Genomic DNA, 15699 nt, shown 5'->3' with positions numbered 1-15699 from the left:
AAGGGATTGAGAGCACAAATTAAAGGAATGAAATCTGGTAGCTATACTTATAGCATTGATAAGAATTTTACAGCAAATATTCATTCATTAGTTAGCTACGCCACGTTTTTTGCTTTACACACCATCATGCCCCAAGTTGAACAAAAATACGCTGCCTGGCTAACTAATAAATGAATATTTGCTGTAAAATTCTTATCAATGCTATAAATATAGCTACCAGTTCGGCTGTCAGTTTTGACTTCATTCATTTAATTTGTGCTCTCAATTCTTTTTTTTTTTTGGCTGCACCATTTTTTCACACCTAAGATGTTTTTTATTAGATATGATGCTTGATACGGCTTTACTGATTGTATGGGGGTGATAACAAGAAATTGTAATCTAAATTCCATGACGTTAGTATAAGGGAAGCTATTTTTTTTTCTTTTTTGGAGAGGAAAGCCTACCACCATATATTTTAATGGATCTGGTTGGTTCTGTAAAGTATAGGTCTGTCAGAATAATAGGGTTGCGATTCTAAAGCCAATGTCAGTTACTATCGAGTGTCACTTTCTTACTTGCTGGGGCTTGTTGGTGTGTATTGACTAAAAGTTATTAAAGAGCATTTAGCGTCACGTGATATTAGCTTAAGCAATTAGCATAAATAATTAGGATAATTTCATAAAATGTAGTAGATTTGTGCTCAAAAGTTGGCAGTGAACAATGAATAATAATCGTCCACCTGTATGATTCTTTTGAAAACTTGAGCTAGAAACTGCTAATCTAGTTTGCTTGGTCTAACCAATACTTATGTATCTGCACATCCTATCACCTTATAGTTTTGCTGGTCTAAATCAGCTGTCTTTAATCCGAATGACAAAAAGCTAAAAATGGTCCGCTTTTACTTTTAAGTGAAGCTGTAGTAAAAATGTTAGGCCGATAGCTCTCGTGACTTTTGCATGGACGTGCACAAACTTTTCATCAAATTTCCGCGATTTTTGTTGAATAACTTTGCACTTATGGCTCATATTTACACCAAATGAAACTACAAATTGTATGGAAGCTAAGACGTAATTCTCCATTTGAATTTATCTTTCCTCTCTCAAAGTGGCCTAGCATGCAGTTCCAAGTTTAATGATCCGAACCAACACGAGCATTGACGTCTCCAAGAACTAAAAGTTTGTCACTACTAGCAACCGAATCCAATAGATCCCTTAGGGTCACATAGAACTATTCTTTTAGGTAAATTTCGTTTGTTCTCATTATTGGTGCATTGGTCGACACGATGGTGATGAAACGCTTCTTGGACAATGGGTGTTGCAACTTCATCAGCTTTTCAGAGATACAAGGAGGGAACGACTCCACCTGTTTGACTATATGATTGGTTACTGCAAATCCCATTCCAGCATCGCTTCTCCCTTTGTCACCCATGCCAGACCAAAACAGGTGTAGTTCTCCTGTTCCTTTAAACCGTGTTTCTTGGAGCATGGTTATGTCGATACTACATCTATACGGTTCTTTATAATCTATAGCAGTATGTCGTTCAGGTCTGCAATTATTTTCTCGATCTAAGAGAATTCTGAGATTCCAAGCTGCAAATTTGAGTTTCCTTTTCATATGCTTTACTCGACCACAAAATTTGAGGTCCACTTTGTGTGGTAGTCCAGCCAGGTTGGGTTGAGTGGACTATGTTTACTCCTCCTTTTATTGGGCATCCCTTTCCAGGGCAGGTAGAGGCATCCCTTAACTTAAACTGTCGCGAGGTATAGATACACCCTCAGATTGAGCTTCCAAGGTCCATCAGAATACTAGGGTTTATTTTAGAGTGACCTTATCCTAGACCAGTAGCTGGACGAAGCTAACGGCATAAATCTTGCCGATTGCAGTGTTCAGAGCTAACTAGAGCATGCCTTGTCTGCTGTTTAATCAGTTAAATCAAGCTTCCACCAGACAAAGTAATTTAATATCCTGTTTCGTCAATGGTTTCACTATATCTCTGGTTTGGGGGCTCCGAGGGTTCTGGCTCAAAGGCAACGGAAGGGGAGTCTTACAACCCCTTCACAGGCAACTAGCAGCAGCTTGATTCTGTGCCGTACCCTTATATGCTATAGCCTTGTGTATAAAAAGTTTGCAATTTGCAAAGCAGGTACAATGTACTTTCAAATATAAGATTATTTGAAGTTTTTTTTTAAAGATCCTTAACTTTAGATCAAAGAATAAATACTGTGATTAAAATATATGAAGGCACCTAATCTAAACTCAGCAATGAAAAGATGTCCTCCCCAGAAGATGAACACTGTTTGGACATGCATCGTTTTACTAGAAAAAAAATTAGAAAATAAAATATATGGAATAGATAAAGAGTTGAGAAGATGTAATATTGGTTTAATATTACATACAAAAACTGAAAACGAAACGTCTTGACATTATACTATTTTAAACTTTCGAAATTGCAACAAATGTATACAAACTGAGCAGTCATACCTAAGGAGTGAATGCTGGAAAAATACATCACGAGCTGAAAAGTTTATTCAACTACAGTTTTAATCACGTCTTTTGCTTTATGTTTGTATTACAATGTTTTTTATCCAATAAACAATCATTAGCTTTCTTATATCTCGTGACTGTAATATTCTGTCACTGCTGTTTTTGTAGACACTATTTTGTTAATTAAGCCAGTAAGATTGTGGAATTGATTTGGACAGAATATGAATTTTATGTGCTTATAGCAATACATTCGTGTTAAAATGCCTGTAGATGTACTTTTATGAAATTCCTGATATTGTGTTTATAAATACTGTATTTACCTTTTAGTATATAAGAGTTGGACACAAAGAACATCAAACTGTATTCACGCAACTTGACATTTACGACTGCTTTTAGTATTAGATTTCACTGCCAAACAAGCTTTTAGCCTAAAGAGGTCACTATTATAGCCTATTTATCTAATTTAGCAATATTTTCCTTTTATGCATTGTAATGAGATAAGAATATGACAGTACATTTTAATACATACATGAATAAAATCTCATTAGATATGCAGCTGTTTCATCAATATTCTTCAAAATACAGACATTTCTTTAAACTTAGAACTTGATGAATTCTCAGATGAGATGCAACTAGAAATATTTTCAGAAAATATTGAATAATTAACTAATTAAGGCTGGAAAGAATTTTATAAAGAAGTAAATAATATAGTACTTTGTGTAATGAAAATATATATTTAATTCTCAGTCAGGCAAGCTAGGCAGTGATCGAGCATAAAAGTTATGTTTAACAAATCGGTATGTTATCGACAAGTGATGTTTTTCCTCAGGAACGGTCGATAGGCTATAAACAACAACATAATCAACAGAGAAAAAATAACACAGTAACACATCAATAGGTTATCCAAATCTCTCATGATTGACTCTGTGCATTAATATGAATAATTCCTGATTATGTATTATTGTAATAACGAACATTATTAAAAAGGTCGAATGTGTCAACGATCTTAATACGAACATTGTGGTTTATAATAGAGATTTGAATTGAGTTACTTGGCATTTCTCTATATTGAAATATCAGTACATTATGAGTAAAGTAATTCGTTAGTACCATGATTCTATGCAGTCGTTTTGTTAGAAGAGAATTTAATGTTTTATTTTGCATCATAAACACAGGATTGTGCAACATCAGATGTTATATGCAACTAAAGCGACTACTTGATGGTTTTATAAATATTTATTTGGTGTTTGTTTTGTATATTCATAAGTACAGTCAACAAAGATGAAAATAATACACAGAAGTTTCAAAACCTTACTTTAATTTCATATATATAATTATTCATATTCTTTTCAAAACAAGAGTACTGTTTTCCATCGCACTATTTTCTACGCAAGATTATATGCTATATTTCATAATGTAAATATTATGAGTAAAGTTCAACAGATTTAAACAATAAGTTATTATGCTCATTAGTAAGTCCACATTGTTAACGAGTTTCGTTTTTAAAGTTCAATAGATTTAAACAATGAGTTATTGTGGTTATTAGTAAGTCCACATTGTTAACGAGTTCCGTTTTTAAAGTTCAATAGATTTAAACAATGAGTTATTGTGATTATTAGTAAGTCCACATTGTTAACGAGTTCAGTTTTTAAAGTTCAATAGATTTATACAATTAGTTATTGTGATCATTAGTAAGTCCACATTGTTAACGAATTTCGTAGATAACTTCTACCAAATCTCCTAATTTTTTGGGGGTTGCTACATAGAAAGAAATTAGTAATTTGTTACTTACTGTCTTATCACCCAGATTGTTGACCACGCAATGTAAATATACTGTCTGACCAAACTGAGTGGTGACATTACTAGCTACACTTTTGTCGAAAGAAGGGGAGATTGACTGCACAAATGACCAATAATCAGTGGACAGAGACGAGGATGTCCAGCGTTTTGTTCTTATCCGCCAGCGTAATGTTTTTTGAAAAATGTCATCATTCCAGATGTTTCCTGACGTTTCTAAAAAAGAAAAGAGATTACAAGTAATAAATATCGATTTTTAAATATATGAAAAATAATTACCGCCCTCCAAGTTTCAACCTCGTAATTCTCGCACTCGGTATCCTCATCTGCCTAGTACACATCTCTGTTTATTATTTGAATAAGGCAAATGGTGAGCAACTCTACAAAATTATTAAATGAAATTATGACTGCTTTGTTATTATGCGATGGCAAGTTGGAAAATAATTTGAAAGAATAATATAAAATTACCTGAATATAAAATACAAATAACATTTGGCTTATTTTCAGATGTAGCAGATATTCTCAGCTACATGTAAGCTGAGTTTTAGAACATAAATTATACTTTATATTAACCTCTATAAATACGTTTTATTATATTTTCAAATTGATATTTCAAGCAAAACTTAAGAGTTTTGACATTTCAAGTGTTTTAGTTTCAAATGCACAACACATGTTAATGTGACATCCAAATTTGGCAAAAAATACAATATATGTAACCAATTAAAGTTGCACCGTTACAACAGGCAACTGAAAATAATTCATATTTTATTATATTAAAATCCAATTCATCTTAGCTGTTGTATGGATTTACTATTTATATGGAGAAGTAGAAGTTAAGAAAGAAAATTGTACACGGCATTATTTGTAAATCATGGAGTAAATTTGACAGTAAATTTTAATTTCATTTCAGTTTGAGTAACATTAATAGGCAAACGTTTTTTCATAGTCTTTATTGTATAGTTTAATTGTACTTCTTGTTATGAAAAGAAAACATTAGAAAAAACTAAACGAGTACCAGAACAATACGAAAATACATAATATGATTATTTGATGATATTGGGAAATTAAGAAACGTCATATTTCTAAAGTCAGCTAATTTCTTTCTATGATTACCTTGTATTGTAACAGTGAATCTGTGAGTATTATGGTTTTCAATCTTTGAGCATACATACACACACACATATATATATAAGAAAACACTGGAATATCATACTTTTTTTCTTGTTTTAATTAATTTTTACGTATGTCATAACAGTGTAGAAACTGCAAGGGGGAATGTCTGGTAGTTTCTACACTGTTATGATATACATAATTTGGTGATACAAATGAGTGATACCTTGCAGTTTCTACACTGTTATGATATACATAATTTGGTGATACAATGGAATGATACCTTTTAGTTTCTACACTGTTATGATATACATAATTTGGCGATACAAAGGAGTGATATCTTGCAGTTTCTTCACTTTTATGATATACATAATTTGGTGATACAAAGGAATGATACCTTGCAGTTTCTACACTGTTATGATATACGAAGAAATTAATAAAAAAAGAAGAAAAAAGTTTGATATTCCAGTGTTTTCTTATTCATATCCACAGGTGAATCTTATTGATGTTTTGGTTGTATATATATATATATATATATTTATATATGTTATATATAACGTATTTTCTTTCTATTTCAGCTTCAGGATCCAGTAACTGTTGTTGACCCGAACATTAAGTATCTTAAGATACTTCTTGTGAATATCTGATACCATATTAGGTTCGAACATGTACCAAACTACTCTTAGTATTAACACATGTATTATGTATCTCATCATAAATCTAGACAGATCATTAGTATATGTGTTAACAATTCTCCTTACTCCATGCTCAGGAGAAAATCTTGTTAGAACAGTAGTTCGAGTATTTCCATAAAGGGCTCCGTATGGCCAGGTGGTTAGGGCACTTGACTAGCAATCTGCGGGTCGCGGGTTCGAATCCACGTCCCACCAAACATGCTTGCTCTATCAGCCGATGAGGCGTTATAATGTGACAGTTCGTTGGTAAAAGAGTAGCCCAAGAGTTGGCGGTGGGTAGTGATGACTAGCTGCCTTCCCTCTACTCTTTCACTGCTAAATTATGGAGGGCTAGAACAGATAGCCCTCATGTAGCTTTGCGCAAAATTCCTAACAAACAAACAATTTCCATGAAGTTTGCTTCACATTTCACTTTAGAAGTGTGAAAATTGTTCTTACCTTCCTGTAGATAAGTGTGCATGTTCTATACGATTTCATTTATTCCTGTATGTCATCAAAGATACTAAAATACGTGACTGAGAGCTTTTTAAAGACGAAAACGTGTGAGCGATTTAAAAAGTATGCATTACTTGAATTTAAACGAATTTTTTTCAACTGCTAAGAGTCGATCACAAAAATTCCTGATGCTAAAGTTGCGCTTATAAGGAATATATTATTTGTCAATTTCAATTTCTGCAGATCCACGACCATAAAAATGTATAATTTAAATAAATATATTTTATATTCTTGTCTACTCTGGCCGAGTTCCTAGGTGTCACGAATTTCAATATTCCCATAAAGCCTCGTCAAGAAATACACCATCTGTTAAAAAACAAAAGACAGAATATTCTAGTTTACATTATTTTAAAGTTAAATATATAAAATTTAAAAGGTTATAAGTTAAAAAAAATCACGCAGGCGACACTTTAATTTGAAAAAATTAGCCTACCTCTCACCTTTAATTTAGTAATATTAAAATATATTAACAGACACCAGTTCAGTTTAAAACATTATACATTTAAGTGGGCTACCATGGGTTAATGATTGGCATGTTCAGTCTGTACATCCGACGGTCCACGCCTCGCGTCCCGTTACAGTAAAAAAAGGCGCTCCGAACTTTGTGGCCGTAGCCGTGCTATAAGAGTGATGTTGAAATCTCACTATTCGGCCAGACAAGAGTATTTTAAGAGTCGAGAGTTCTTGCTGTTGTTCAGTTGCTTTCCCTCTAGTCTACTTTTCAAAATCAGGAGAACTACTACATGCAAGTAGCCCTTGTTCAATTCTTGTAAAAAATTCTCATCACACAAGCTCAATGTAACGTATTTTCCATGAGTATGTATTGTAACCTACGAAATATTATAAAGAAACAAATAATCAATCCATTAGTATTCATTCAGGAATTGTAACACGAGGTAATTAGGAAACTTCCTGCTAGTACAAAACCATGATGGAACACCGTATTTCAGACGCTAGAAATACCCTTGATATAGGGAAAAATTATCAATATCTAGAGGCTTGGATAACATGCACAAAAACAGATCTTAAGAATAGGATAGGATAGGCATAGTCACTATGTGATAGGGCGAAGAGAGTTTGGAAACTCAACTAACCTAAAAGAACCAAGATCAGAGTCTTAGGCAACAGTAGCGAGTATGGATAGGAAACATAAACATTGACCAATATATAAGAAAAGAAACTGAATTAAGTGCAAAACAGACTTTTAAAAGCAGTACTTAACATCAATTGAAAGATAGATGAAAAATTAAGATATATGCAGAGAGATGGAAAGGCTTTCAACTAAGCTGAAAAATAATAATTAGCTTTGCTGACCAGTGCTTAAGAAGATGCAAGGAGGAGGTCTAAACATGGAACAAGAAAGGGCGAAAGACATTCACTTACTTTCGTGGATAATCTCTGCAAAAACACTGGATTGAGGTTGAAAGAAACGCCCCTAAACCATGAACTACAAACACTTGTAAACCTACGTTGTGCTGAATGAGTGACTTTTTGAAGGTATTTTTATTGTGAAAACATAATGTCATCCAAACAATTATGAAAATTCACTTATTACTTAAACTATATGCATGTATATAAACATATTTCGTTTTTAAGTAGTTTACGTGTTTTGAATTAGGTCTACACTGATTTAGCAATGACTTACTGTCCACTTTGAATTTAACATTCATGTACATTTTTGGTTGTTAAACATAAAGCTAATTTTTAGCGTTGCAAACACGCAGGCGTACCACTGAGTCACTAGGGGGGGACATGTATGCAATGTCATGAAAGTGAGAGAGAATTTATGACCTTATAAACACATTATTTAAACTGATCAAAGCGTTCACTTTTATTTATTACAAAGATTTCAAAAAGTAAATTAAACCTATTTCAGCTTGTTTATGTAGTTGTTTGTGTAGTAAAATATAGCTGGAGGTTTTCCAAAGAAATTACTTCATGAAGAATTATTCAAATTATAAAACAGAATCTAAGCCTTGTGACACTACACAAGATTAATTGTGCCCAACGAATCTAAAAAAAATGTGACAATGTTACATAGATAATTCACCTTTCAAGGAAAGAATGAACTAGGAAATTCATAGTTTATTAGGTTTTCTCCTGGATGTTACAAGAAGCTTCATGACAGGATTAAAATCGCTGTTTTTGTGTTATTTTATTATCCTTTACTTCTTTCAACCAAGTGAGGCCTTTCACGCAATTTCCTGATATTGTTCAGTTTGTCCTTTATTTTATTTTTTCGAAAAGAAATGCATACATAATTTGCGCATTTACTTCCAGTGTAATATAGTATCATCGTCATTCGTTATATGAAGCTATAATTTATTATTCGGGTCTTTTTATTACCTAACACTATTTTAGTGTTTACCGCCATATTTGCTGACATGAAGAAAATAGTTAAAGTCTTTGTTTGTCTAAGATATACTCTCAAATTTGTTTATTTTACTCTTTTATTGTGAAACAACAATAAGTTTTCAGTACAATAGAACTGTTATTACACAATAATAAACTTCTCAAAATAAGTATGGGGCGCAAAAAATGAAATAATTTAGGGCGACAGTTTTATTCCTTTGGATTTGTTTTTGTGAATAAGGAAAAAATGACATCTTGTGCTGTAAGGTACGCATTTGAATCAGCGGAACGATGAAAATATATTTTGAACATTTTGTTAAGGAAATACATTTGTTCGCATTTTGATATACCTGAAAATCAAGCTATGCTAACGTAAATTTCAAGGAGTTTGGATGAAGATCAAAGATTACCAACTTTTATCAAATAATAATGGCCTAACATATCGTAATTAATTGTGTTTAATTACTGGGTAGTAACCGGTTTTAAGTAACTTGCATATTAAAGTCTGAATATGCGACAATGGTTTTTGGCCCACGCTGTTAGATGTATAGTGGAAATACATGCAGAAAGTAAAACACGTAATATTCTAAATAAAACATTACTCTTGTAATTGACGTCTTTTGTTGAATATTATTCTGTCTAATCGTTTAATGATGTGGTTCAATTAATCCTGTTATTCAAGAAAAGTGTTTGTGAAACATTTGATATTTCGTTAGTGTGCACTTTGTTATATATTTATAATTTCCATACCATAAAGAGATTCAGACAGTAATATTTACATTTTGATATAATTATCTAACAAAGAGCTCACTGTGAAGATACAACAAAACGTGCACTGCATCTAACAAAGGAATAGCAATATGGATGATCAGCATACACTGTTTTTTCATTAGATCACGTTGTGTGATCTTGATAAGCCTCAACAAATTAAAATTAGTAAAGTAACATACAATTAACATGTAAAAAGTATCAGTTATAGATAAGTAAATGTATACAATTACTATTATTGCTAATTGTATTTTAAAGGTATCATAAGCACTACAGCATTAGAAACTTCCATTTGAAATTCGAAGTCACTTGATAATTTTTCATCTTTCTTGTTTCTTTGTATCTGACTAGAGAATAATGAGTGAAAAACAGAGGTTTGGTTTTGAAACTTATCATGAGATATACTTAGAACAAGATTATGAGTCTAAATTACCACGAACTTGTATAAGAGCATTAGTGTTATATTAGATACACTAAAAAAATCATGTCTGTTGAATTACGTTTTCTTTCGATATTTACCACTACATTTATTTAAAGAAAGAAAGAAAATAACACAAACATAGAAATACACATGTGAATTATCATATAAATCCACATATAACCCAGTACCAACTAACTTGCACATAGTACGATTTTAGCAATGAAGTTAAATCGATATTTTTTAGTTGCAGCTACGACTACAATAAAACCATATTAATTCTGTCTCTACTTTAAATGGTTTCTCTTGATCTGTTCAACTGTTTAGGGTTTGAAATATTCACTGATTTCATTGAAACTATCGTTAAAATAAGAATAAATAGAATAGTCACCGAAGTACAGTTGTGGAATTACAAAGAAGAGGACCAAGTGGGAAAATAGAATTAACCATGTATATAGAAAGAGAGTGATGACAGGAAAAAATAGTCAGTTTGTACGTGTTTATTATCATCAGAGAGCTCGTCTTGCCCTTTAGTAGCTCAGCGTTATGTCTAATATTCGTGGTTAGCACAGCACAAGTAGCCTTCGTGTAGCTTTGTACTTAACTCCAAACAAACAAAAAATACGTCTTAAATCGTAGAATTAAAAGTAACCATCTCGCTGTCTAATGGAATACAGTTTTAGCCTTAAAGGTTTTTATGCTGTTCAAAGGTTATGAATAATCGTGTTTTAAAGATTAATATTAATAATTTTTATATTTTAAATAGCGAAAGCATTCGTCTTTGCGAACTCCGTAGTTTCTTTGTGAAACTACATTTTAGTTATAATGTAAATATGTTTGCCTTCAAGCACTGTGTTAGTAATGTGTGTAAAATATTATTATGATGTAATACAATAATTTCATATAGTGGTAATGTGTAAAATAAGAATTAATCTGTAATATTAAAGTGGTCTCTCAGTAATTTTTATAAATATGACGGCTCTCAAGGAACGCAACTCAAACTGTATCTTTGTTGTTCAGCAGTCAACTCTCACCTTTTAACTCATCGTTCTTGCATGAACAATCCAATAATTCCATCAAGAGTGGAGGGAGCGTGGGACTCACAGAGAAACATGCCACCCTTAATAGATAGATTCTGGCTAGCGCAGAAGTTGACAGAGTTCGTGTAGTTTGTGAGAGGTGATGAGAACTGACGAATAACATGAGCAAGTTTCCCCTAAATACAAATACTCTGGAGGCTGCTTTTAAAAAGTTCGGGAATCCATTACTTGAAGATAGCGAAGAAGTTCTATCAGTGTGTTCTAAAGACATAATTGATGACACTGTAATAAAATACATTTGTTGTGGCTGTGAACAGTACATGACTCATTGCAGGCAACAACACAATAAAATAATCTGTCATTGTTTTAAAGTCCAACAAAGAAAGTACGTTCTAAGTTATGTTTCCAGACAACAGCACAGAAAGAAAAGTCAAACATTTTTAAGGTTGTACATTGCCTTTGAATCAAGAGATGGTGACTAGGAGCTATTCTTTGCTGAAGAAAATCAAATACACACACCATCATTGTATTCTTTTGGAAAATTTCGAATGATCATTAAGTCTGACCTTTTTCCTTATCTCAAGGCTCTTGGCATCAAGTTACTTCTTCCCTTGTTTTAAGGATCTAGGCACCGAACCACCTCTTCCCTTGTTTTAAGGCTCTAGGCACCGAACCACCTCTTCCCTTGTTTTAAGGCTCTAGGCACCGAACCACCTCTTCCCTTGTTTTAAGGCTCTAGGCACCGAACTACCTCTTCCCTTGTTTTAAGGCTCTAGGCACCGAACCACCTCTTCCCTTGTTTTAAGGCTCTAGGCACCGAACTACCTCTTCTCTTAATGCTTGGAGACGGCTTGAATGGGTAATGAAGAAAAACTTTAATGTAAGTTTTCTTCATTACACATTCAAGCCATCTTCAAGCATTATTAGTCTCAAGGTGGGATCCTCGTCTTCGAATTTAATTCTTCTCTTGTCTTAAAGCACTAGGTACCCAATTACCTCTTCCCTTCTCTTTTCTCAAGGTTCTAGTCATCGAGTTACTCCCTCCCTTGTGTTGTGACTCTAAGCACCAAGGCTAACCTCCTCCCTTTTTTCTTTCAAGGCTTTAGGTACCGAGTTCCTCAGTGCTTATTCTCCTGATGCGGAGTGGCCATTATCAACATGAGAAAATCGAGTACTGCTCGAACCTTTGAAGAATATGCAGAGACCAATTTTATAACACATCTTCACTCATAGTTTGAATCTGTCCAGAGAACGTATATCATTTGAGATCAGTATTCAATAAGCAGCCCGAAGGAGGATCGTGGGCTAGGCTCTAGATGACGCAGCTCACCCATGACTCCTTCGCAGTATGGAATACTTGGGTAGTTTTTCCCATTAATACACTTACATTCTCTTCTATCTCTGCATGTCCTGAAGCAAATAATGTGGAAATTTTCGACAGACTTGAATAGTTTCTTGTTCTGCTGTAATCCAAGACATCTGCTGTCAATGAGGCGCATTAGACACAATTTGACACTGTTGAGGTTTGTGCAAGTGCTTAAAACCAATCTGAAAAACACAGCTCGTGTACGTGTTGTACACTACAACAGACAGAATCATTTAACACTCATTGTGTATGTCCTGGACTATTTTATTATCTTGTGCAAATATGTGTGTAAGACAATGTTTACTAATATGACTACAATATTAAATTTGAAGTGGAAAGATTAATATGATATGTTTACCTTAATTTTATACGATTTTTATATCACATTATAGTAATATGTAAGTTCGATTAACCTGCATATTTTATTATTTCGAAACACTGAAAATGCTAAAACTTAGATTTTGATACCAAGTTTATAGATAGTTTCTAAGAAATAAGTTATATATAATATCCCCCCATATGTTTGAGTCTTTTCCATCCCGGTAAGATGTGAGAATTGTTTTGTGGTTTCACCTTCGAACTGAAAAGCATACTTTAAGTTAAATACAAAAATACAATAACAGCAACCTATACAGTAGACAAGTTCTGGTTTTAATATTTACAACGTTTCTTCCCATAGTATTGAGTCATTATTAGGTAAGAGTTACATTCAAAAAGGCAGTTGAATTCCACAGAACGTTACAGACTCATGATGCTCAGAACATATTTATAGGTGACGTTAAACTAGTTTTTTTTCAGTAAAATTAGGTTGATAAAATATTAATGTAGATAATTATTTAGCTTTGCGTTTAATGACTTTATCAGTAGTGCTTCAGCAGTTTTTCTTCTGTTGATGTCTGGTTCTTTTTGGATGATTTCGACATTGATTTCAGTGATAAAACATACTGTTCCTTTGACATGTTCATTAATGTTTATATCCTATCAGAGCAGCTATGTATTTAAGCGAAGCTAAAACCAATCTAGTAATCAACATAGCTAATTAAATATGTCCTTTTTATTTAAATAAAATTAGAATGCATTGTTACATCATGTGGGTACTTTCATTGTTAACAACATTTTCGGCCGTAACCCCGATAATATCTCATGATGTTCAGCCAGCTTAGATGATTTAGGTTGGTCCTCAATACACGTTAAGTTAATAATGTAAAACAATTTTATTGTATAAGTATAGTAATAAAAATTAAAAAAGGGTAATGACATTCGAAATACTAAAAAGTAGAACCAATACTGTTAATGAAATTAATAATAAATTTTCTTAGGAGAACAAAAGAACACTAGATGTCTGCTTGAACTACTATTGTGTGAAATATGCTTACGTTAACAACTCCACTTGTAAATGTTATTAAGAAGTGAAATATTTATAAACAACTCAAAATCGCTACTGTGTTGCCCTCTGTTCTGATAATTTAGCAGATAAAAACTCCTTTACACGCACGTAGAGTGTGAACTTGAACTCAAATCAATGTAATTTTGCCAGAATGTAAGAAAAATGTTTGATGTAAATATGAAAAGTATCAATCGAACATGATGCGTAACGTACTTAGTAACACAATGGACAACACTCTGTATGATTCCTAACTTCTGTGAGGATCAACAAACTGGTTAACTCTCCTCACTACCCATTAGGTCTCTCAGAAAGAAAATAAAACATATTAGAAATAGATAGAAAGAACAGGGTAAAATATAACGTCGAACTTTGTTTTACACAATTCTGGTTGAGCTGCCACTAATTTGTACCTTGCTGACAAACATAATACAGATTTAAATTATTCTTAAAACGTTAGTAGTTTACGATTCTCAGTGTTTTATGCATATTCATGAAGGAGCTACGAAAAAGACAGACCAATGTGCTGTCGTAACATATAGTACGTTCCGCAAAAAGGTGACCACTTCATTATGCTTATAACTCGTTTTTAACCAGTTGGTTCTAATTTTTGAGTGATATATTTAACTATATTTTATTGTACAGGTATGACATTTTTGATCGGTGTTACCTGATAAATAGAACAAACTTGCCTCAATTCTATAGCTTGATTCCATGCATATTGCATCCAAGAAAACATTAAGTTATAATCAATATTTCGCCACAATGACTTCATATTTTCGTCCTAATATATTTTCGGAACTCCCAAGAGCGTTTTCATGCTGTCTGTTTTTAAGTGTTATTGTTAAATAAACTCTGAAAATAACGGGAACATATCTTTATGAAAAATATCACAGTATATCACTTCCATTCAATGTCTGACGTCTTCAGTATTTCTGACTGGTTTGCAGCTAAAATACAATGAATTATATGTAGATTCATGATTTCAGAAAACCTTCACTAAAGCTTATTTACCGTTTTAAAATGTAACAGTAACAACCAGTCAGTTAATACCCTTAAGAAAACACATATGTCTTTGAACAAATAATACCATAATATTTGATAGGTTGTTTAGGCAGAGTATTCGTAACGAATCTAAATTTCAAATAATACCATATTTTCAAATGTGTGCAAACAAAGATAATGATGATTGCAAAACAGTGTCAACTCTTTGCATAAATCCTTCAGTGTGATATTCTCCATCATTAAACTTGTTTGTAACTGCCATGTGATGTGTTTGTTTCAATCATATTCTAGCTTGAAACTAGCTACTATTATATTGGAGTTCAAACCAGTTAAACAAATAAACATATTTCAGTGCAGCATAACTTGATTTGTATATACATTATTAGATTTTTAAATATTGTAATATTTCGGCCCTCATTAAAGATCGTTTAGTGACGACAAGTACCTTACTATAATCTTGTATGAAAAGTTTAAGATAAACTATATATCAAAAGTCTTAACTGAAATGGAGAAAATGATATAGAGCTACTCCAAAGCTATCTGCGCAAATCGTCCCTAATTTAGCTCTGAGGGAAGGTAGCTAGTCAGAAAATATTACAGAATTGAATACAAATGTGTTTCATAAATGTTCATACAATACAATGTAATATATACAAAGGACCTGGCATGGCCTGATGATTAGGGCGCTCAACACGTAATCTGCGGGTCTCGTGATCGAATCTCATCGCCACCCTTTCAACCATAGGGGCGTTATAATGTAATGATCAATCCCACTATTCGATTAGAGTAGCCCAAGCTAGGGACGA

General features: G+C 32.9%; 1 protein-coding gene across 1 annotated transcript in view; it reads right to left on the bottom strand.

Annotated features, from left to right (window-relative positions):
- LOC106459119 overlaps positions 1-15699 on the bottom strand; it is a 141068-nt gene that overhangs the window by 53016 nt on the left and 72353 nt on the right. Inside the window, exon 2 of the mRNA XM_022385546.1 lies at positions 4256-4476. Within this exon, the coding sequence (XP_022241254.1) occupies positions 4256-4476 (221 nt within the window). The remainder of the gene's footprint in view (positions 1-4255; positions 4477-15699) is intronic.

Source organism: Limulus polyphemus, unplaced genomic scaffold (assembly GCF_000517525.1).
Source record: "Limulus polyphemus unplaced genomic scaffold, Limulus_polyphemus-2.1.2 Scaffold562, whole genome shotgun sequence".
NCBI lineage: Eukaryota > Metazoa > Arthropoda > Merostomata > Xiphosura > Limulidae > Limulus > Limulus polyphemus.
The sequence above is the reverse complement of the archived record's forward strand: the minus strand, read 5'-3'. Positions and strand labels throughout refer to the sequence as shown.